Here is a 25102-nt window from a genome sequence, read left to right as displayed (position 1 = left end):
CCCATCAGTTTTGCCAGTGTGTTCCTCATGTATTTTGGGGCACTGTGGTTAGGTGCAGAAATATTTATGATTGTTGCTTCTTCTTGATGGATGGTGCCTTTTATTAAATATAGTGCCCTTCTTTATCTCTTGTAACAGAATAGCTGTTCCAGCTCTCTTTTGGTTACAATTTCCATGGATTATCTTTTTTCATCCTTTTACTTTCAACCTATTTGTGTCTTTGGTTCTAAGTTGAGTCTCGTAAACACTAGATAGTAGGAAATACTTTTGTCCTTTCTGCCAATCTGTGTCTTTTGATGGGGAAGTTTAATCTATTAATATTCACCATTATTACAGTAAGGGCAGTACTTACTTCTATCACATTGTCTTTTGGTTTTTTTCTTTTTGCATGGGTAGGCACCAAGAATCGAACCCGGGTCTCTGGCATGGCAGGCGAGATGTCTTTTGGTTTTTATATCCTTACATCTTTTTTGCCTTTTTTTTCCTTTATTGCAAGCTCTTTTTCTTGCAAATATACATATATATGTATATATATATAAAATAAATATATATGTATGTATTTTTTTGCATGGGCAGACATTGAGAATCAATCCCAGTTTTCTGGCATGGCAGGCGAGAATCTGTATTTTTTTTTTAATGTACTTTCTTTGTGGTTAACTTTGGGGTTTGTGTTTCACAACCCATGTCTATAACTTACTAATTTGAAAAGATACCAACTTAGCTTCAATAGCATACATGTTTTCCATGCCCATAGCCCTCCTTTTCCCTGTCTTTATGTCATTTTTGACCCATATTTTATCATTATATTTTGTTTGTTCACTATCAGGAAATATGACTATTTCTTATTTGAATTGTATTCTAGCTCTTTAGTTACCTTTATTGAAGATCTTCACTTGTTCTAACCATTCCAAGTCACTCTTTCCTGTCTTTTCCTTTCAACCTGAAGGACTTCAGTTAGCAATTCTAGGCCAGGTCTTTTACTGAAGAATTCCCTCAGTTTCTGATTATCTGTGAAGATTTTAAACTTTCTCTCATTTTTCTTTCTTTCTTTTTTTTTTTTTTGTATGCTGTATGGCAGGGTCACATTTCATTCCTTTTCAATGTGAGTATCCCGTTATTGCAGCACCATTTATTGAATATTTTGTTTATTTCTGTTAGTTTCTTTGTTTGTTTGAGAAGTGCATAGGCCGAGAATTGAACCTGGGTCTCCTGCATGGTAGGTGAGAATTCTACCACTGAACTACCCTTGCATCCTGTCTCCCTCATTTTTTTTTTTTTTTTTATTTGACATGGGCAGGCACTGGGAATCAAACCTGGGTCTACAGCATGGCAGGCGAGAATTCTGCCACTGAGCCACCATTGCACTGCCCTCTCCCTCATTTTTGAAGGACATTTTTTCTGGATAAAAAATTTGTGGCTGGCAGCATGTACTCGTTCAGTACTTTAAATATATCATATCACTGCCTTCTTGCCTTCCAGATTCTGATGAGAAACTGACACTTAGTCTTACTGAGAATTCTTATATATGACAAACCACTTTTCTCTTGCTGCTTTCAGAACACTCTTTATCTTTGGTATTTGACATTCTGGTAAGTATGTGTCTCAGGGTAGGTCTATTAGAGTTTATTCTATTTAGCATATGTTGTGCTCCTTGGAAATGTGTATCTATGTCTTTCACAGGAGTTGAGAAAGTTTTGTCCATTATTTCTTAAAATATTGTTTTTACACCTTTCCTCCTTCTCTTCTCCTGACAGCTCCCAGGATGTGTATGGTATGCTTCTTGCTGGCGCTCAAGTTCCTCAGACCCTGCTTAATTTTTTTCTATTCTTTTCTCTATCTGTTCTTTTGACTGTATGATTTCGATTGTCTTGTCTTCTGTTTTGCTGATTCTTTCTTCTTATCTGTTCAAATCTGCATTCGTATGCCTTTTGTATATTTTTAATCTCCATTATTATGCCTTTCATCCCCATAATTTCTGTTATGTTTCTTTTGATACTTGCACATTCATATTTTTGCTCACACATTGTCTTCTTAATATACTTTGGCTCTATATCCACTATCAGTTTATTTTTCAGTTTATTTTCCATCATCCCCTTGACTTGATGTAGGAGGTTTATTTGAATTTCTTTGATTTGTTGTTCCAAAGTCTGTGCTTACTCTGAAGTTTTAATTTGTTTCCTGACCAAATCATATCTTCTTGTTTCTCCCTATGGCTTGTAGTTTTTTGCTGATGTATAGGCATCCAGTTATTTTGATGTGCTAATTCTGAAGGTCAGTTTCTCACTCTTCCCTAGGGTTTTGTTGTAGATTGGCGATGTGTTAAGGTTATTCTTTGACACTTGGTTCAGCTTGTACAGGGCTTTTAGAGTAACTCCTGTTTAACTGTTCAGCTTTTCTGAGGTCTTCTGTAGAACTTTAAAGATTTCTCATTTATTTGCTATTATTTCACCTCCAAGAGAAAGTTTCCTTTCCTTTGTCTTTTTTTCTTGAGGAATCCTGATCTGTTCGGTTTGCTTTTGTGAAGAATTTTCTCCCCAGTTCCTATGACTTGTTTAAATTTTCTCCCTCACTCAGTGCCCTCTTTCCATTATACTTTCAGTTCTGTTACTTGTCCTGCCTTACAGCAATTCAGTTTTCCTCTTTTATTTTTCATGAAGTTTTTCTGATTCTAGTTATTATTCCATAACCTAATGGGGAGATAGATAAGGTCAATCCAGAAAGGTCCATTTTTCATTTAGGTGACCCAGCAACAGAGATTGGGCTGAGTGTGTGTACCCCTTGCCAACAATTCTACCATGGTCTCTTTTATTTCCTTGGTGCCTTTTAATATGCATCCACTATTCAATGGCTTGTGTTCTGTCCACAAAGCTCTTTGTCCCTTTATGTCCCTATGCCTGGAAATGTGCAGTATTTGGCACCTGGGTTATGCTGCCTTTGTGTGACACTTAAGCTGCATGGTGTGAAATGAGAGGCTGGGGTCCAAACTAGCAGATCTGGGTTGTAGATCTCCTACTTTTTTGGTGATTTTCTATGATTCAGCATTTGTGGAGTACTTCTCTGGTCTCTATCATCCTACAGAGTTCTAGGCAAATGGGATTTGGTGTGTTTGAGGGGGGACATTTCCAGGGGCTGTCTTATGCCACCATGTTGATGACATCACCTCCTTCTGGGTTTTTTAAAATGAATATATCATGGTGCCATTTACTATGATCAGGTTTCAGGGTGGATCAGGTTTCAGGAGGAAATGATGTTCACTTTTAGATACCTAGTACCAAACTTAGTGCAAAATTGATTAATTTATCAAGCATTTATTGGATTACACCCAGATGCTATACATTGCACTAATTGTTGAGGATATCTGTTCCCCTATGCTTATGAAATTAGGTATTATGGATTTTAGAGAGCTAAAGGGGACCATAGTTAGAAATAATCCAGTTCAGCATCTTCTTTTTAATGATGAAGAGATTGAGCCATTTACTTTCTCCAGAAATGGTAAGAATCATCTATGAAAATCATGGTTATTTCAATAAACTTAATTATACTCATCCAGTAATAATTGCCACTTTATTTTCCCTAAAGGATATGATACAATCTGTTTTAATTTCTGTGTTAATGAAGTGCTACAATTAGTATTATTCAAACACTTTCTGATGCATTCTGAAGTCATGCAATATATGTATTATAGTCAGTAGTTCATGGGAAATGCTGCCTTTGATTTTAGCTAGACCTATAAATAACAGATGCATGAAGAATCATGAACTATATTCTTACATGCACATGTTTTTACTAAGCTATTGATGATAGACAAAAAAGGAAATTGACCACTTGTGTTTTTTATATTATTGATGTAGGTTGCTAATTGCCTCCAGACATTTTAGAGAGTTTTTTGTTTTCAAATTTAATACAAAGAATTAGGAAAGAAAAAAAAGTCCCCCAACTGCCCCCCACCAAAAGTATACAATAGTGCAGTGCGTTTTTTATTTGTGTATGTGAGTGTTGGGATGTTTGTTTTGAGGTCCTATTTCAACTTTCTAAGTTAGAATACATGGTCAAAGGATAAATAGGTGGTAATGAGTAATAAGTAGTTGTGTTGATTTGAACAATTAAAATGCCAAGAGACAAAAAAGATTACTTAGGCTGGTCTAAATAAGTATGCTTATTATCTAAGTTATATCATTTATTGTTCATTTAGAGGGGAGTTTATTAGCTGTTTATACAAGGTTGTGTACCGTGAAAGAAATGAGATGAAAATTCCTGCCTTAAGGGCATAATAATCTCCATGCATCAGGCATGACCCAATATGTGCACAGCAGGAGCTCTCTGCAGCATGTGTTTACTGTCATAGGAATACCCCAGATGGCAAAGGAAATGGCAAGACACTTTGTAGAGATCATGGCCTAATAATTGGTTGGGTGTTTCAGTACAAAAACAGAAAAGAAGAGAGCATACTGGATGAGAAAAATGGTAGTGAATACTACCTATTTGAATACTAAAAGTAGTTTGAAGAGATGAAGATAAAACTTGGATGGAAATAGATTGGAATGAGTGTCAATGAAGAGGCAAAACTCCTGAGAAGATGGCTGAAATCATTTAAAATGATCAAAATAGATATCTTATTATATATTAATATATTAATTGATACAGATTAATATGCATCAATTGAGTACTCTTATTCAAAATGGAAATAATTACAACCAAAGTTTCTCCTTCATTCCTGCAACTGAAGTGGCAGGACTAAAGTCAAAGAAACTGGAGGATCATAATGGAGTGTTTGACCCTGCAACTTCAAGGAAGAAGCATAAATAACTGAGGACTGACAAATTGGGACTTCATGGAGTTTATAAGTAGAGTTGTGTAAATATAAACCGATTGAAAAATTAGTGTTGAAAATAAAAACTAGAAAGACACTGGTATCTGGAATCAGTCAGGAAAAATAAAATAGCCACTCTGTGCATGAATGTGCCTGAACAGAAATATCCCATGTTTTATTAATTAGTCTGCATCTCTATATGTGTACTCCTCAAAGACACAAAGATGAGAGCAGGCTTCTCACTTCCTGTATAAGTGTTGAGAAATAAACATTAGCAAGAATTTGGAGAAAGCTTTTAGGGCAGGAAAACCTTTTAACTCTTAAGCACTTGTCAGTGGCTCTCCAGCAAGCCTACCTCCTCTGTTCTTACTGTGGCAGCTTAGCTTCTCTTCTGCTGATTAATATGGTCCCGCTGATGAACTCATTGTCTTGCTATGCACAGTGTGTACGGCCTTGTACTCCATCACAGATAACCTTAAAATATTCTTCATCATGTAGTTGACTGGAGACTAACACTCACTCCTAAAGTTTGAGGATAAATGCAGGGAGAGGGAAACTTGACTTGCCAAGCAGGGTTTTCTTTCCCCTACATTTTTTAAGCCTCACTAACTCTTGGGCAGGCAAAGAAAGCCCTCAAAGGGATAGTTTGGGGGAGCACATATATCCTGAGAGATTTTCATATATGTAAAACGTATGTCTTACATTGAGGTTTTTAAAATAGTCCCTTTAATCTTTAACATGTAAGGCTAGTGTTTTCTCAGATAATCACAGGCTTGCACAGATGGGCCCAAATTGTTGCACTTCGCTAGAGGGGTCACCCGTGAGAATTAAAGCTTTTGTGGGTTAGTTTAATTTGTTTTTAAAAATTGCCTTTTAACATATCTCTAGAACTTTCCCATTTCTTTAGTTCTCCTTAGGGAATGGGTTTCCATCACCCAGCTAGACTGGCTTACTTAAGGCAGAAGGACAAAACATCCCTCTTCAAGCTTCCTCTGGGCATATTGCTGACTGGTCCGTGGTTTGCTTCTAGAACTTTGGCAAGTGAGTTGATAGACAGTTTTCATTCTCCTCCCTTTTGGTTAAGGACAGGTGTGCTGTAGTAGGGAATTGATATGGGAGTACCTTATTCTTTGCCTTTCTTTTGGTTTCCTAAATAGGAAAGTCCATCAGCTTGGTAATGGAGGAGAACAACGACTCCACTGAGAACCTTCAACAAGGCCAAGGGCGGCTCAGTGCCATAAAGTGTGGGTGGCTGAGGAAGCAAGGAGGTTTTGTCAAGACCTGGCACACCCGCTGGTTTGTGCTCAAGGGAGATCAACTCCATTATTTCAAAGATGAAGATGAAACCAAGCCCTTGGTAAGTAGAAGAAAATGAAATGCATTGTGATTCTAAGCCATCCACGATGTAGAGGGGTTTGCTATAGAAACTGATAGACTGAGGCCATCCTTACCTCTCTGTTTCATTCAGTGCATTGGCATCTTTGTCCCATTATTTTGTTTGGATCAGAGTTGATGAACTTGCTAATTGAAGCCAAAAGGGCAAATTACACTCATCTAATATTAATTTTAGTTTTTACTAAACTGGAACAGAATTTTGGAGTCCCTCAGGCAAACTTCATGAGAAAATTTTAATGGACATTTGCTAAAAGACGTATATTGTAGGCAGGATATCCTTTGCTTTCTCGGGAATAGGTTGAAAACACAAATTTGAAGAAGACTATAAACATGCAACTTTTGAGCTTCTTTCTACCTTAATTCAATAAAATATGGATGTGGTGCTAAACAGTACAGCACTGATACGTTCAACTAGGATACACAGTTATACTTCTGGGAATAGGTTCTGTGTTTCTCTGTGGTTTCCTAATGGCCTTATTTACTTATTTATGTGTCATTTTCCCAGACACAAATCTTGACACAGCAATGAGAGAGAGGAAAAACCTCCATCTCTCTCTCTGTAGCTCCAACAAGTCCCTGATCTGTGATCATTATTTACCAATTGATGAGAGGAGAATGCAAACTGAGGCATCACCTCTACTTTTTCTTCATCTACATTTATAGGATATAAAAAATTCAAGAAGAAACATCCTAGATTAGTTTACAGAAATACCTCTAACATTATGTTCTTGAGGCTATTTTTTTCTTGTGTTAAATTCAACAACCTAATTAGGAATTTGGATCAAGGCTTTGTTTACTACTTTAAATCCCCAAGGCATTATAACCTTACAAGGTTTTCATTTCCCTAACTGAATCATATAACAATAGCAGCAAAAGTACATGCTGCAGACCCTACTTATTTTTTGAAATTGCCACTATTTATTGAGTATTTTCCAGGGTCTGACATTAGACAAAGATTTTACCTACATTTTCTTATGAAATGCTTAAAGTAATATAGTGGGTTAGATGTTATTACCCTTTTTATGAATAAAGAAACCAAAGTTTATCCCATGTTATACAGATTATCAAAAATTAAACAGATAGTGGAGCCATGATTTTCCTCCAGACAGATCTGAGTTCATATGGCCTCAACTACAGACCTCACAGACACCATAAGAATATCCCATATTAGTAGCACTAATAATAGTTATGATGCATTTCTGAATCTGTTATTTCATTTGTCGTAGAAAACCAGTGGAGACTATGGGGATTGTCATAAGAGAAATGGTAGTTTAAAGAAGTGAAGTGACATGAACAACATCATATAGAGATCAAGGGAAAAGCTGTGGAATCTTCTGTCTCTTATCTCACACTTTAGGATTCTTTTCTCATTGTGCCTTGTTTTATGCTGATAGTCAGATTAATATATTATGTTGCACATAATATCATTTTTACCAAACTCAGAGAAAAAAATTAGATTAACATGAAAAAATTGGCAGAACAAAGGGGATACAAACTTGAAGGTACTTGATATGGAGGAACGCATTGAATAAAATAGAAGATATGTGAGTAAATTTCAATATTTCATCTCATGGATGCTACTTCATGCTCGGGAGGTGTGAACTGTGGTGTTAACTAGAAAGATACAAGTACATTGACGAATTAGTCGATTCAGGACCATACCAGGAAACGAGCAGAGCAAACAGGATTGGGAGCCAAGTGAGTGGAGAATTAAAAGCGGGCCAAACGAATATAGGTGATTCTTTGGCGAGTTCAGTTCTGGTGATGAAGGTAGGGGACAATAGATCAAGCCTGAGCTCAGTGTTTCAGGTAAACTATGTACATGAACCCTAATTTGAGGAACTCTGCTCTAAACTGTTCAAAGAGGATATTATCATGTTGCATTGATCTGCTTCTCTCTGCTGTTTACCTCTGTGAAGGGTCATAGAGTCATACACAGTAGAAATATAAACCAGAATGTGGAAAAACTGTTGACTAAGTCAAATGAAAATATGCCTCAAAATAAAAATTACTCTTCTAATTGTTATTTTCTAGAATAAATATTTTATATATGAATGTTACTAATATTCATAGACATAATATTTAAAATTATCAAAATAGATTGTTTGACAAGAAAGTATGAATTTATATAGAAATCAAACAGATCTCTACCCCTCCAAAAGAAAGGTTTCGTTATTGTTCTTTCACATATTATTTATTAAAAGTTTGCTGTTCATGGGCGGGCCCTGGTGGCTCAGCAGGCAAGGACGCTTGCCTGCCATGCCAGAGGACCCGGGTTCAATTCCTGGTCCCTGCCCATGTAAAAAAAAAAAAAAAAAGGTTTGCTATTCATAATACAGCCGAAAATTGGGAAAATAACTTTGAATTATGGTTTTTTATTTGTTTGCTTTGTAGGCCATCTTTCATGGCCAAACAGGAATTTTGACATTGTGCTTTTTAATTTTACCCTCACACTGACTCAACAGAAGTGTTTGCAAACTCAAGATATTGGAAATTTCTATGTCATACAGCAGTTAGTAATTTTAAAGAACTGTGTATTATCCTATACACTGACTAATTTCCAACGTTAGATTTTCAAGTGAGGGTAGATGCCTGGCACATTGTAAGTGCTGAAAGCATATTTTCGTATGAGTGAGTGGCTATGCCAACGAATGTGATATATAGCCAGGTGGTGTCAGATTCCAAACCAGGTACTCTAAGCAGTATCTACTATTCTCAACTTCGTATGTCAAAATCATAACTCTGTATTAAAGCAATGAAGTTCAAACTGCAATACATAAGCTCTGTGGTTATAGATTATATAGTAACATTTAAAAAAACTAAACACCTGAATGAAGAACAATTAAACATCCTTGAAAAATGTTAAAACTGGAAAAGATTTAGTTATCATAAAACCCATTTTATAGAAAAATAATGTGTGTTTGTGTTTATGCAAGTATGTGTGTATTTGTGTATATATGGGTATGTTTCAGCAAAGAGATATGGGTAATGTAAGGAAAATGAGAACTTGGAAATCAGCTTTCTTTTCTCCTGGTCCAGTTCTACTCCAGCTTCTCCATTCTATCAGAATTCTCACAAATCCTCAACTTTTCTTTAGGCTTGCTTTTAGTTAGAAGTTTGTATTCAACCTCACAGCTGCCAGTATAAGCTTGCCATTGGTCTTCATATATTTTTGTGCAGGCTACTTCAATTCCACTGGAGGAAATGCCTCTAATATAATGCAAGAATTTGCTCTTTTAACCATTTACAATTAGTTAGAAATGTTCAATACACTTAATCTGGTTTCGTTTTTCCTTTTTCTTCGGCTTCCAGACAAATAAGAAAGATAGTAGATAAAGTGAGTAAGGAGCTTCTAAAATGAATGTATCAAAAACATTGAAATTTGTGTCCCTCTTGTCCTAGTATAAAAGTTATCCATTTTTTTTCCTGCTAAAACTCTCTGAGATTTCCCTCAGCTCAGTCGAGTCACACCCCATCATTACATTGTTAGAAGAATAAAAACAACCTGCCCATCTGTTGGGGAAAACATATAAGCAAAAATATAATTGCTGCAGAGTCCATGTTAATGAGGAATGCTCTGAAAACACAGATATATTTAGTACCAAGGAGTGAGGGGTGAGGGAAGGCAGCACAAAGCAAGACATGAAGTGACCCTTAGCTAGGGCTCAGAAGGTTGGTGGGAGCTTTCCAGGTAGATAATCTGGGTAGAGGAATTCAGAACAAAAGAAATGTGCGGGGTTGTAAAATAGTCATCTATTATAGTTCCATATTGCTGAGGGTGGCAAAGTGGCTAGAAATATAGTTAGCGAAATAGGTAAGGCCACAGCGTAAAGGGATCTCTGGTAGGCAATGGAAGCTATTTCCAGAACACCCATGCCATTCAAGCTGTTCAGCTGCTTTCATCTGTTAAAAAGGAACAATGCTGCTGGTTCCTAATATGTTAAAAACCTAAGTTTACGAGTATAGTGTTCTCAGGTAGGAATTTCTTCCACATGTATTCCTTGAATTTTCTCTCTGATATTAGAGATATTAGAGCCTAATATTTCTAACTTAGTGCATTATATACTTAATTATTTGAACTGAATATTGGTGTTTCATGTCCTTATCCAAAGTGTTTCTTGCCTTCCAAATATTCCCCAACCTGAACACATTTGAGAATTTAGGAAGTTTCACTGCCCCCTTATCGTACTCTCTTATTGAACAAAAGTGACTGTAGGTTTTCTTTTCTCCAGGGACAGTATTCCTAAACAATGACTTTCCAGTTCTCAGCTAAGGTTTCCCAGGCAAGAAATTACAGAGATCTAACGAGCGCACACGTGGTTCAGTGGTAGAATGTGCACCTTTCATGCAGGAGATGTGGGTTCGATTCCTGAACCACGCGCATCCCCCAGCCTGCCCCACCCCACCCCCACTGCCAAAACAAAAGCGAGATGTCTACCACAACAAATAACTGCCTCTTATTTAAAACATACCAAGCCCAAATCCTTACTATCTTGCAATTTTTAAATAATGATAGAAACTAGTTTATCTAAGCCAAAAGCTTCCTCCAGAAACCATTTTCTACAAGTGTTTATACTTATCCAGATACAAATTTTATTCAGTACAGATTTTAAAATAAAGTTGATTTTGGTCATTTGCTTTGTAAAAAAAATATAGAAAACTGTTGTTGATAGTCAGTTTTGGAAAATACTTAGATATATCCTTAATTTCTGTCACTCGCAAGCTTCTACTCTAAACATTTTATAGCAATGCATTTTTCCAAGTTTTAGCAATTTTTTCCTATTTTTATGTTTGTATTCAAAGGAAAATAATGCTTATATATGGAGGAAAAAGTTAAAGGTCTTACTATACAGAAGAATCTATCAAAAATTTCCTCTCCCACACTAACCATCCCTAGGATTTTGGATGTCTATTAAAGATTTTAAAACAGCTTTAAACTGGGCTGGTAACAATATCTATTCAGCCATCTTTCATTGATAATCATGACAAATGACTGTGGTTTTAATTGTAGATATTGTGACATGGGGATAAGTCAAAGCTAAAATATGAATATTGTAGTTATCTTAAAAATAAGACAATTGTGCCTGTTTGGTTAAATAAATCCAGTGATAAATTTGTAGTATTTTTGGACCCATCCATTTTACTTCTATCATGAAGTATATTGCTAAAAAATAGCTATATCTTAAGTATGGTCTATAGTGAATCATTTGATATACGCTTGGTGGTAGAATTTGACACTGGAGAACATCGATTTTTAAAGGCCAGTCAGAGACTCCTGGTGAAATGACTAAATTCGAAACAGGCATCAACCCTATTAATCTAATCTAGACTTTCAGCAACAGATATTGATTCAGTTGTATGAGGAGGGTTTTTTTTTTTCTGGTCATGATAAAGATGATGCTATATTAGATCACAATGGGTTTTCTTAGAGAATGAAATGATTTTGAGTGAATTTTATAACTTGAGGGCTGACCTCTAAATGTATGAGACTGGGTACTGATTTAAGATAGGTTTTACTTTTATATATTTAATGCAATTTCTGAGCTAATGATATCTAGAAATCTGTAAAGTCATTACTGCTCTCTGTTAAAATATGCAAGCCAAAAGAAGCTAAAGCCTTGGTAAATGTTTCAAAAGTATATCTGGATGCCTTGAAACTTGGATTTCAACCTCAAATCTGATTCTCTTAGTATTTAAAAAGACACATAATATGATGTTGTGTCTCATTATAAAATTTTAGGACTCAAAGATGTTTGGAACTTAAACTTTAGCACTCTTAGCCCTTTCTGAGCAATGATTATATCAAGAGATGAGAAAGTGCTATTAATGCAAAGAGTGTTTTTATTATTCTGCTGTGGTTTTGAGAATACTTTATTGCCTACTTCCATTCTGAAATATAGCTGTGACATTTCTTTATTTCAGAGTTAAAGACATGGGCTTTTGCGTCAAACTATTTAGGTTGAATGTTGACTCATCCACCTATCAATTATCATGCTAGAAACATGGTTTAACTCATATATTTCAATTTCATCTGTATACAATGAAATAATAATAGTACCTGCCTCATAGCATTGTTCTGAGGATTAAATGAAATGATTCATGTAAATGGTTTTAGAAGTACAGGTATATAGCATAAAAGAGATATTAGCTATTTTATAATATTTTATGACAAAGTTTATTTTTTAAGGTATTCATAAAAGTAATCATTCTTTCGTTTTTCTTTTATTCAACACATTTTTATTTTTATAGATTTCTAATTTGCCTACAGACTTTATGCTAGAATCTAGGGAATATAAAGATAACATGTGGTAAGGTCAATGCTATAAAAGAAGATTCCTCTCTCCAAAAGAATTATTTAAAATAAAAAAGTTTGTTTCTTTCTCCAATGGAGAAATGATTCTAGGAAAGTGAGGGTGGGCTCCTTTAAACAATTATTTAGAGACCTAGGCTGCCAGTGATTTGGCAGTTCTTGCTTTTGGCTTCTAAATTCACCATGGGGTCATTTCCTTCCCAATAATCTATAACGGAGGTATAAAATGGAGTACTGCACATGATTGTTACAAGGACAAGGGGTGGTAGTGGCCCTTATCACTTCTGTTCATGGACCATTAGTAGAACTCAGTAATATGACCACATCCAACTGCAAAGGAAGCTGGAATTGTTGTGCCTAGCTTTACCTGGGAAAAATAGGATGACATTAAAATTAAAAAAAAAAAAGTGATTAGTCTCTGCCACAGGTGATTAAAATAAGTGTCAAGGATCCATGAGAAGATTAAATTCTAGTAGATATTATAGGTTTTTGCAATTATAATACTGTGCCATAAATGCTTTAATTAGGAAAATATAAAGAGTCAATGAAGATCATAGTAGGAATACCTGTCCCCACTTATAGGTGCAGGGAGAGTTTCTCAAAGAAATTGATATTAAACCAGAGAGTTGAGGGATGATATGGGCAGCTGTTGGGAGTGCTATATGTGGCAGAAGAAAATGCACAGGCTACAGTCCATTAGTAGATTGTTGGGGAATTGATATTTATTATGGATTTCAAGAATTTAAGAAAGAAAACAAGCAGTGAAGAGAGACAAATTTGGAGAAGTAAGGATGGGCCAATATAGGAAGTGTCCAGTAAGCTATGTTAAGGGTCCTTTAAGCTGAAGCCTTCCATTTCCCTTTCATGTGCCCATTTTCATTTATTTGTTGGATTAGAGCAAAACACTTAAGATAAGGCTCATTCAATATGTATTTATTTGTAAAGAATCCAAAATGCCCACCTCTCCATAAAGACTTCTTATCTCAATCCTACAACTCTGCCTGGTGAGCCTATATAGAATAATTTTTTGAATCATGACAATCTCTGGAAAAATATTATTACAAAGCAACTATGCTATAGAAACACTCTTGACCTTCTATCATCTGTTATCACATAGGCATGAATTATGGAACTGCTCCTCAAGTAATTTTTGACTGTGGGAGAAAGAACTGAGAAAATCTTGCTGCTGGAGAGAATAGTGGGGTGCCAGAGGATGTCTTGGACAAAGATAGATATTGATGGGAGTAGGCTGGGCAGAGGCATCTTGGTGTGTGCAAAAGTTTTCATCATCATAACATTCTCTAGAATTGGCTTTGTCCACCATGAGAATAGTCCCTGGGAAGCAGCTGTGCCTATTTTGTGTCCAGGTTCTAGAGTCTGACTGCCTAGGTTTAAACCCAGACACTACCATTAGTTCAGTGCCTTGGATAAGTTGCCTAACTCCTTATTTATATCTTTACTTTACTTTAAATATACTGACATACTTTAAAATATAAGTAATAATAAATCTTATCTCAGAGGGTAATTATTGCCACTGGATGAAATTATGTGTCTAAACTACTTATTGGTACCTAACCTCAAGTTGAGCACTTAATAAATAATTTGCTATTTTTCTACTATCATTATCATCATAATATAATCATCATATTCTTCATCATGATTTCTGCCATTTTGAGCATCTGGATACACGGGACATGAGGTTTAGAAGGCAGTATCGATGGTATATATCTTAATAATCACATAATGAAAGAAATAGTAGATAAGCAGCCAATGTGAAATTTATGGAGGTTCTTTGCTGATGATGCTAACGCCAGCAGAAGATAACATATTTTCACTGATGATCTATGCTGTTAAAAATCAGTTGGCCGTAGGGTGGGCCATGGTGGCTCAGCAAACAGAGTTCTCACCTGCCATGCCAGAGACCTGGGTTCATTTCCTGGCATCTGTCCATGCAAAAAAAAAAAAAAAAAAAAACAAAACATCAATTGGCCATATATAGTTTAGAACCCCGTTTGATCCCCTTGGTGTATATCTCTGTTCTTGTGCCAATACCACATTATTTTGATTAATTTTTAAAATTTGGAAGCCTGAGTCCTCCAAGTGTGTTTTTTGTCAAGATGGTTTTGGTTATTTAGGGCTCCTTACCCTTCCATATAAATTTGATTTTACTGGCTTTTCCATATCTGTGAAGAAAATTTCTGGAATTCTGATTGGGACTGCATTGAATCTTAAATCACTTTGGGTAGAATTGGGATCTTAATGATAATTTAGTTTTCATTAAAACATGGTCACAGACACTCTTCCATTTATTTAAGTACTTTTTTATTTCTTTTGACAATGTTTTATAGTTTCCCACGTGTAAGACCTTTTAGTCTTTTTTTTTTTTTTTTTTTTTTTTTTTTTAAAGGAAAGACAGAGAGAAGGAAGGAAGGATAGAAGGAAGGAAGGAAGGAAGAAAGGGAAACATTTTTAAACATTTTCTTGTTTTTTATTGTATTCTGTTTCTCCGTTTTTTGTTACATGGGCTGGGGCCGGGAATCGAACCGAGGTCCTCCGGCATAGCAGGCAAGCACTTTGCCCGCTGAGCCACCGCGGCCCGCCCACCTTTTAGTCTTGATTAAATTTCTTCCTAGTATTTGATTTTTTCAGTTTCTATTGTGAATGGATTTTTTTTCCTAATTTCCTCTTCAGATTGTTCATTACTAATGTAAAGAAACACTGCCAGTGTTTGCTTGTTCTTGTATTCTGCTACTTTGCTGAACTCATTTATTAGCTGTAGTGGTTCTGTTGTGGATTTTTCAGGAATTTTTACATATATAGGATCATGGCATCTGCAATTAGGGAGAGTTTTACTTTTTTCCAATTTGGCTGCCTTTTATTTCCCTTTCTTTCCTAAGCAATCTGGCTAGAACTTCTAGTACAGTGTTGAATAACAATGTTGACAGCAGACAACCTCATCTTATTTTTTATCTTAGAAAGTGAACTTTTAGTCTTTCACAATACATAATGTTAGCTATGGATTTTTCATATATGGCCTCTGTTATATTGGGGAAGTTTCCTTTTATTCCTTTCAAGAAGAGCTATTGGATTTTGTTACATGCTTTTTCTGTGTCAATTGAGATGATCATATGATTTTTCCTTCATTCTACTGATGCAGTGTATTACCTTAGTGATTTTCTTATGTTGAATCACCTTTGCATACCTGAGATAAATCCCAATTGATCTCCTCTGTCTCATTTAATAATTTTCTCTCAATCTTGAGGGATATCTGGTGATAGCTCTTCTAACTTCTGCATGACGGAAAAGAGGGGCATTGTCATTATGGGGCAGAGGAATGAGCTGTTTGTTGGCTGTCTTTGGAGAGACCAGTACTTCTGGGTTTCAGGGTTTATCTGACATTGGGACAAAAAAAAAGGCTTTAAGTCTCTGAAAAATAAACTTAATAAGGAAAACTTGTACAGAGCCCAGAGTATCCAGGAGCACTTTGGTTGGGACTTGTTATACCATGGCATTTTGCAGTATCTGGCTGAAACTTACATAACAGTAACCTCCAGAATGACCTCTTGACTTGTTTTCCCCCCATTTTGATCAACTAATCTCATGATGCCAGAGCTAGGTTCATCCCTGGGAGTCATATCCCACAATTCCAGGGCTAGATTCACCCCTGGGAGTCATGTCCCACATTGTCAGGGCAAGTTTACACAGCTGGAAGTGATGTCCAATGTTGGGGGGTGGGAGAGAGCATGAGATCCAAGTTTGGATCTCTTGGAGAGAGACCACATTTTGAGCAACAAAAGAGGTTCTCTAGTGATGGCTCTAGGCATTAATTATAATTAGGCTCTGCTTTTCCATTACAGAAATAAGTTTCATAAGGGTAAACCTTAAAATTGAGTCATTGACTTATTAAATTGGGAGTCCCTATTACTTAAGAAATATCAGGAATTTTTCCAGTTATGAAAGTTTACTAGTTTCACTATTCTTCAGTCCCTGAAGAAACTTTGCAAATATTTTCTCATTTTCAACCCAAAATACTCTGAAATGAATCAGGGTATAACATTAACTTATACAGAATATCAAGATTTTATTCCTTCCTTTATGTTCATGTCAAATAAAGCTGAATTAGGTTGTTTAAATAAATGACAAGATAGGTTAAATTAGATAATATGCTACAGAAAATTTAAATATTAGACAAAAATAAACATCTCTTATTTTGGTCTCACATGAAAGTTAAAGTTGTAAAATACAGAGAATGTTATCTTTTACCCAGCATTTTGATTTACCTTAGTATTAATCAGATCAGTTCTGCCACATCTCTAATGAGAGTCTTATCCCTTTTCAGTTTATTTAACAATTGCTGTATGGAGAATGCTGACTTTCAGAGCTGGAGAACTAACTCTAAGTCTCAGGTGTCACACAGATACTTAAAGTTCCAAGGGACTACCAGATTATACAAAGAGCAAAGCATTTCAGAATTTAGAAATAACAGCTAAAACACAAGTATAAGTGTGACTGCTGTAAGAGCTTACAATCTAAGACCTAATTTTCTTTTGTGTTTTAAATGAAGTTACTTTAATAAATAAAAACAGTTGTCTTATATTGATAAACCAAAGGAGAGGTTTTTTTCTATTTCACCTTTATATATTTACTGGGGTTATGCTAATGAACAGATATAACATAATATTTCTGCCTCTCTTTTAAAGTTCCTCCTTGGTGTAGGTGAAGCTCTGACCTGTATCTGATCACATGTTTTTAGAAAAGCTTAGAGCAAATAATGTGACTGACAAGTAAATTTGGATGTTTCTATGATCTGTAGCCTTTTTTTAAAGATAACTCAAACTATAACTAGCAACATCATACCATTGTTTAACATCATGTAGATTAGTAACAGGACATAACATGGACATTGAGAACATTGTTAAGTCTTTCAGAATTTTTACAGAACTTCTAAATATATGAATAACATTTTACTCATACAAAATTATCTGACAACAAGATAGACAATCCCCTTTAACCACTGTGATACTTCCCAAACACTTCCTATGCAATATGTTAAGCTATTTTATCACCTTACTTTTACAAGCTATAACAGTGTTTCCTTTAAAAGTGAGAAGACTTGTCTTCTGTAATAAAGGATGATAAGGTCAATATGAACATTAACAAGGATACTATTCTGATGTAAAAATCTTTGTTTTGCAGACAGAATACTTGGATAGTTAGGAAAAACTTTTTATAACCTTTCATTAAGAGAAGACTAACAATCCACATTATTATAACAGGGAGAAAAATAAACTTTTGTTTTGTATGAATACATGGTTTGACACAATAGCTTTTTTAAATCATAATTTACTTTTATAAGCCTTCTACAATTTTCAATGTTCAGTCAGGGCCTGTGCAAACAAAATTCACTGTTTTAAAACCTTCTACAACTTTCCATATTCATTCAGGGCCTGTACAAACAAAATTCAGTTTCTTAAACCTTATACAACTTTCCATATCCATTCAAGGCTTGTAATCAACAATATACTACAACAAACAAAATTCCCTTTCTCAGACCATTTATTACTTTTCATAGCCATTCAGGGCTTGTAGTAAGATACAAACAAAATTCACTTGCACAAATGTTTTATAAGACACACAAAATTCACTTTATTCAGAAAATATGATCATCTTCATATGGAAAATAATAAAAATACTATCTATCTCACCTATAGTCTTTATTTATCCAGACTGCATACAATCAAAAATAAATTTGATAACTAATTCACAAAGCTCTTTGAACATACATGCTTCTTTCCAATAATAGTATTCACGAAGGGGAGAAAAGACAAAGATACCACATCATAATGGAAGAAGGAAGAAATTTATGTTTTGGTTTGGAACACAGCCTGGCATTTTTATACTTTATACTCACAACAGATAAATGATTTCTTTACAATATGCCTAAAATTTTCAGTTTAATCCAGAACTAACTTCAAAGGTCAGAAGAGTCTAAGTTTGAAATATAATCAGCTTCTCAGTAATTAAGGGATTTATTTCTAGGAAAAAAACATCAATTTTTTTTATCATTATTCCTAAGTATTCAATAATACCAGGAATTTGTTAGTTTATAAAATTAAATTATGGTTAAAAAAAAACAACTAGTTCAGAGCTCTGTTTATTCAAATGCTACCTTCTTATTTAAAGCGCTTACAAGCATTTTCTCTTCTATGAGGTCTTCTTAGGTCACTCTTTATCTATCTGCTTTTTAAATTCTTCTAGAATTTTTATACTTTTATTATTACTGTTTTAAATATGCTCTTGTACAAGTATATTTTAACTAGAATATAAACTCTTTGAAGCTAAGACTTAATTAAGCTCTTAATTCATAAGAGCATTTACCAACAAAAATATACTGTTTAACAGTAACAAATTCACTACATATTCAAATTATTCCACATACTGAGGTAACAAATGGCAAAGTGATTAAAAGTCAGGTTCTTTGAAATCCAGGTAATTAAGGTTATAAAAAAATTCCATTCATATTTCTTACTAAGCTTAACTGACTTCTTAAGTTGGGTGTGTTTGAAGCATCAGCATATTCTCATTTTATTATCCAATTTAAAATTAATTAAGAAATTATTTCTATTTGAGGTTAAAAAATATCTTTGTTTATATGATATCCCTGAAATCATGAGAAATCTCAAAAGTAACTTGACTACCAAGTTCTGGAAAAATATACTGGAATTTTAAAATTTGTACCTAGCTCAAATCCAGGAAGACTTTTCCATAGCTCTTGAGGACATTTCATTTTACTAACTGATGTTTGGCAATTAGATTTTGTTCAGTTGTTCCTATTCTAAGGCTCTTCATATTTCAATAATGATCTAATTAATATGGTTACCATTGCAAAGATATTGTTGGAAAATATATTTTAACAAACATAGCCTATTCCAGAGTATTTTCTATACCTACCATTTTAATCCCCAGACCCAGTAAAAAAAAAAAATTCTAAACCGTACCTTCCCCATTTTTTGCACTTAGCTAGCCCTTCCCCCATAACTGCTTTAGGTGGTTAAGCCATGGGGTCAGGAATAGGTGAGACAAAGAATGAGACCTGGCTTTTTGAACTTGGATTTAAAAATTTTAGGTGAAGGCAGGGTGGGATTTGAGAGTTCGTATGATCTTCTTTTAATTATTTCCAATTATTAGATTCATTTCACTTAAGACAGTGACCCAGACAATTGGAAAAGGTCTTTGCCTTTTCCAGAAGAAGCCCTCTGGCAGCCTTCTGCTATCATAGGGAAATTCCAGGGGCAGTTTCTTTCTAATACCCTTGTGTCTTTATAGTAATTACAAAACTTAAGTTTGAGTCCTGATGGTCAGGCAGTTTTTATCTCTCTATTTTTTAACTTCAGAAGTACTAATTTATATACTTACATAAAGGCACCTGTTTATTTTTAAGCAGTTCACTAGCACTTTTAAAGAATTTTTTGTTAAGGTGCTGTTACCATCTGGAGGTAAGAAAATATATATTGAACAGGCAGACAGAAACAAATAGAAAGTTAGTTACACAAGAAACAGAAGCATAGAAATACTTTTGACAGGGACAAATAAGGGATTGAATATACATCATCTCATTTCATTTCTATTCTTTTGCAGAACAATTTTTTTTTTTTTTGCATGGGCAGGCTCTGGGAATCGAACCCGGGTCGCCGGCATGGAAGGTGAGAATTCTGCTACTGAGCCTCTGTTGCACCACCCTGCAGAACAATTTTAATTGTATCTTTAACTAATGGTGGTATCTTCCTGTAGAGCCACTCTCAGGCCATCTTTCTCCTGATTCTGGATCATTTTGAGGCCAGATTGTGTTACACAATAAACTTTTTCCATAGGCTCTTAACTAAAAAATTTCTAATTTTCAATACAGCCCAATGGTTCCCATTTTAAAAGATTTGTTTTTTTGCAGTCAGTAACCAATAGAAAGCAATACAACTGAAGGGACTTCAACAAATTTAAACAAAGTTAAAACTAACAAATTTAAGCAGACACTTATCGTTTATTATATTTAGGTGACACAGCAATCAATAACTAGACAAAACACACCAACTAACAATTAAACAAACATTAAATGCTTAACACACTGATTAACAATTAAACAAGCATTAAACACTATACCTAGGTAACACACCAGCTAACACTTAAAACAAAGGTCTACTTAATTTCATTTAACTCCAATTAATTGTTGGATTACTTATTTTCCAGGAGTACACTCAACAGACACATTTAGGTCAGGGCTTCAAACCCGAAACAGCATAGTACCCCAAAAACAAAAAAGTGTAAGAGGTCAGAGTAAAGGGGATCATCCTGGAAGGGGGGCCTGGCCTTAAAGCCAGGTTTGGGGAGACTTGACCTACCATATTAACTCTCTGATCCAGTTTTATTCCGATGACTCACTCACCCAGTCAGATGTCCAAACATGGAACTGAAATGGTTTCTTTCTTTGAAGATTTTATGGCACCAAAAGGGTGGAATGCCAGCGGAAGAGAGAAGATCCCAAATACTGAGCCTCTAGACTAAGACAATCCAGCAGCCACAAAAGGCTGAGTCCCTGTGCTTACCTGTTATGCTGGGGCTCAGGAGCGTAGTGCATTGTTTCTTCTTTCTTTGTGATCAGACAAAGAAAGTGGATACTTTTGCTTGTTGAACTCAAATGACCAATACCTGAAACACTGGGGCTTCAAAGAGAGAAAAAGTTTATTGCTAGGCATGAAGCAGGGCATCAGATGGCCTAACAGCCCCCCAAATCTTTTCTCCTCAACTTCAAACTCCAGAAGAAGATCTCCTAGCTATAACTCAAGAGGAATTGTTGGTCTCAAAAGAAAGGATCAGAGGTAAGGACAACTTGATATTGGAAACAATAGGAAGCGAAAGGCATATATATCTCAGGATAATGGATATGTAACTGAGAAAGTAGGATTTCAGGAATAATTATGAATGCTGAATGAGCGTATAAATATTCCTTTTTGCTTTCTAGTATATTAGAGTAGACAGAGGGATATTTATATGCTAATTTCTCAGAAATTTAGTATTAAAAGATGGGCAGGTTTTAGGATGATGAGCAAAATGGTTCCAGATAATGTAATTAGAGATGATTTAATTGTTGAGCATGTGCAGGCTGATTACATGCTTAGTCACAGGATGTATGTAAGAAAATGGCAGCCTTAATATGATGGTGGGCATGGTTTTTAGTATTATAATGAGGTCTGTGACTTATAGGTTAAAATCTAAGCTCCTGTACATGCCAGGGGAGCCCATTTTGGTTAGATCCAGTTTCAGTTATCAAGATAACACTGGACTTGGGGTGGGTTAGTTCTGGATTGACCAAAGACCCTTCATTAATAACCACTAGGGGCTGCCTTTAGTGATCATAAGACTCTAAAGTAAAGAAAAAACTAGATAAATGGGTACAAGTGAAGGTTAGTCACAAGTTTTTTGCAGTCACAAGGGTACAAGATAAAAGCTGTACAATCATTATCAGAGATCATGGTAGCTGGATTACAGTTTAAATATTTCAAGTATTTCCCTCTGTCTACTCTAATATACTAGAAAGCAAAAAGGAATATTTATACACTTATTCAGCATTCGTAATTATCCCTGAAATCCTACTTTCTCAGTTACATATCCATTATCCTGAGATATATATGCCTTTCGCTTCCTATTGTTTCCAATATCAAGTTGTCCTTACCTCTGATCCTTTCTTTTTTTTTTTTTTTTTTTTAGCTCAGATGCAGCTTCATTCAGTGTTTTAACATGATTACTTTACAATTAGGTATTACTGTGCTGTCCATTTTTGAGTTTTTGTACCTGTTGCACAGTCTGTATCTCTTCAGCTCCAATTACCCATTATCTTACCCTGTTTCTACCTCCTGCTGGACTCTGTTACCAATGACATATTCCAAGTTTATTCTCGAATGTCCGTTCACATCGTAATAACATGGAAGGACCTAGAGAACATTATGCTGAGTGAGTCCAGCCAAAAACTAAAGGACAAATACTGTATGGTCCCACTGATCCTTTCTTTTGAGACCAACAATTCCTCTTGAGTTATAGCTAGGAGATCTTCTGGAGTTTGAAGTTGATTAGAGTGGAGGCTGGGTGTGCTTTAGGGAAGCTGATTAAATAGGTTTTCTTTATTAAATTTAGCACGAAGGAATTTCAACCCTTATGGCAAAAGTAAAGGACATTGTTTTTTTATTTTAAGAACTTAAGTTTTGAGAGACATCCACCATCAAAAGCACTTTGATAAACATATACAGAACATAATGATCCTGTATGTTAAAGAATACTTTCAAAACAGATTAAAGAGTTAAAAAAAAAATAGAATATGAGGGGTGCAAAAATAGTTCAGTGGTAGAATTCGCACCTGCCATGCAGGAGATTGACATTCATTTCCCGGCCCAGGCACTGCTCCCTCCACCAAAAAAAAAAAAAAAAAAAAAAAATTCAACAAATGGTGCTGTAATAACAGGATAGTAACATGGAGAAAGAATGAAATGTGACCCCCACGATACAGCAAACAAACAAAAAAAAGGAAAAAAAAAATAGAATATGGATTTTCATTTTACTGTTTTCTCCTTAATTGTAGATCCTGAATTTAGATCTGTTTTTCAAAGTCATTGCTGTAAATGTTCATGCCATGCCACATTTCTGCTTCACTAGTTACTGTATTGTCTGTTTTGTATGTTAATTTAGACTATCTTTTTTTTTAGAAGGGAAAGACAAAAACACTCTTAAAACAATGCTTAATGTGTAATTTCAGGACAGTGAATAGTTAGCACAAACATGCTATAATTTAGAAAAATGACTAATGTAAATGAGATGTTAATTGTTTAGAATGGGAAACCCTTCCTTCTTTCCCTCCTTCCTTTCTTCCTTTTTTCTTTTATTCTGTAACCTACAGCTTCTCTAATAAAAAATAATAACAAAATAAAATAATATTAGCATAAAAACACTCACTGGGTACCTGATGTCTACCGTGCTTGACCTCCAAAATATACTTGCTAGTAGATCAAATATATTTTGGAAACCCCCTTCAACTTTTATCAAAATTCTTAGTGTACTTTTAAGTGACTCTAAAGCATTTAGTTGGATTTAGTTTTAATGACTTCCCAGCAAAATATAAGCAACTTTTGTAACCATTCTAACACCACTAACCTGTAGGAACTACATTTTTAACTGATTTCCTAACACATCCAATTATCATCTCCTTCCCATTTTGATTAAAAAAAAAAGCCTATTTTGAAGACATTCTGGGAGTGAATCTGGGAAAGTATAATAGTAAAGTGTAATACTCAAGCACTCAAGTTGACTATCAACATACTTCTGTATCATAATTAGTTGAAGTGTGTCACAGTCATTAATTAAAACAGTAAACCTTGCCAAAAATTTAATTTTTATAAACTGCAGTGGATTCAAGATTATCAGCACTATATTTACTTGCATTCTGATGGGTTTCTTCACTGAGAAAGTAAGGCATGGAACTGTAGCTTGGGCCCTGAAAATTGCCCATAAGTCAAAACATAACTATATTAAAAAGATTGTCATGAGTATTCAATGAGCATCTACATATAAAGTAATTAGCATGAAACCTGACATGTAGAAAATACCCAATAAATGTTACTAGTATTATATACTAAAAACCACCACCACCAACAACAACAACAGCAAATTTATGTTACTTGCTTTAACTATGTGTGTCATGGAAGAAAAATTTGAAAAATTTTAATCTAGCACAGATCCATGATATAAGGCTAGGTTTAACATATGTGGTCCTCTCCCTACCTCCTTCACCCATGGTAGACTTAACTATTCCATCCCGGAAATCCTTCCGCACTAGGCTGGTAATGTTTTTAAAATCATTCCCAACATAGCATTCTACACAGCCATAAGATTTTGGTCAGAACTAGCATGTGAGATATGTGCCCACTCAGCCTTAGATTTAATAGTCCTTGAATTGCCGATCTGATCAGGATATAAGGGAAGGAGTTTTCTGAATCCAAGAATAAAAATACCAGGAACTCATCAAAATGTAGTGAGTCTCAACTCTCTACTTTATGTGAGACAGCTAGTCTTTTGCAGCCCCTGAAAGGTCACCTATATTCTTTTGCTAGTCCATTCACCAATGTCCCTAAATTCAAAAAATATTGTTTTAAACTCACCTAACTATATACAAGATGCAAAAAAGGACTGAATAGGACTCAAAATACATTATTCAGGTCACTCATATGAAGGTGAGTAAATGCCTATTTAAAAAGTGTGACCCAGTGAAAAGAGATTGCAATTATAATTACCTTCCATCTTATAATGGCCTTGATCTATTTCTACTTTTCTCCTTATAACCCATTCATGCTTACTACAATCCATTCTCCCGTTTTTCCAGAATTGGACAATAATGTATCTCCTGCATTAAACAGGCACCTCAGAACACGAAAATGCCACCCTAACCAAACAATCCCCCTTAGCCAAACAATAATTAATAACTAATTGTTGATAACAGTTAGTTATTTCTTTTTACAGTTAGTTATTATTAAAATAATAATCCAACAACA

General features: G+C 35.0%; 1 protein-coding gene across 2 annotated transcripts in view; it reads left to right on the top strand.

Annotated features, from left to right (window-relative positions):
• ARHGAP24 (Rho GTPase activating protein 24) overlaps positions 1 to 25102 on the top strand; it is a 539804-nt gene that overhangs the window by 103221 nt on the left and 411481 nt on the right. For both annotated transcript variants that reach the window (XM_077142939.1, XM_077142942.1), the window contains exon 2: positions 5968 to 6167. In XM_077142939.1, coding sequence (XP_076999054.1) covers positions 5988 to 6167 — 180 coding nt within the window. In that variant the 5' untranslated portion in view covers positions 5968 to 5987. The remainder of the gene's footprint in view (positions 1 to 5967; positions 6168 to 25102) is intronic.

The sequence above is a fragment of the Tamandua tetradactyla genome, chromosome 24 (genome assembly GCF_023851605.1).
Source record: "Tamandua tetradactyla isolate mTamTet1 chromosome 24, mTamTet1.pri, whole genome shotgun sequence".
NCBI lineage: Eukaryota > Metazoa > Chordata > Mammalia > Pilosa > Myrmecophagidae > Tamandua > Tamandua tetradactyla.
Note: the sequence above shows the minus strand (reverse complement) of the source record. Positions and strands in the feature narration are given on the sequence as shown.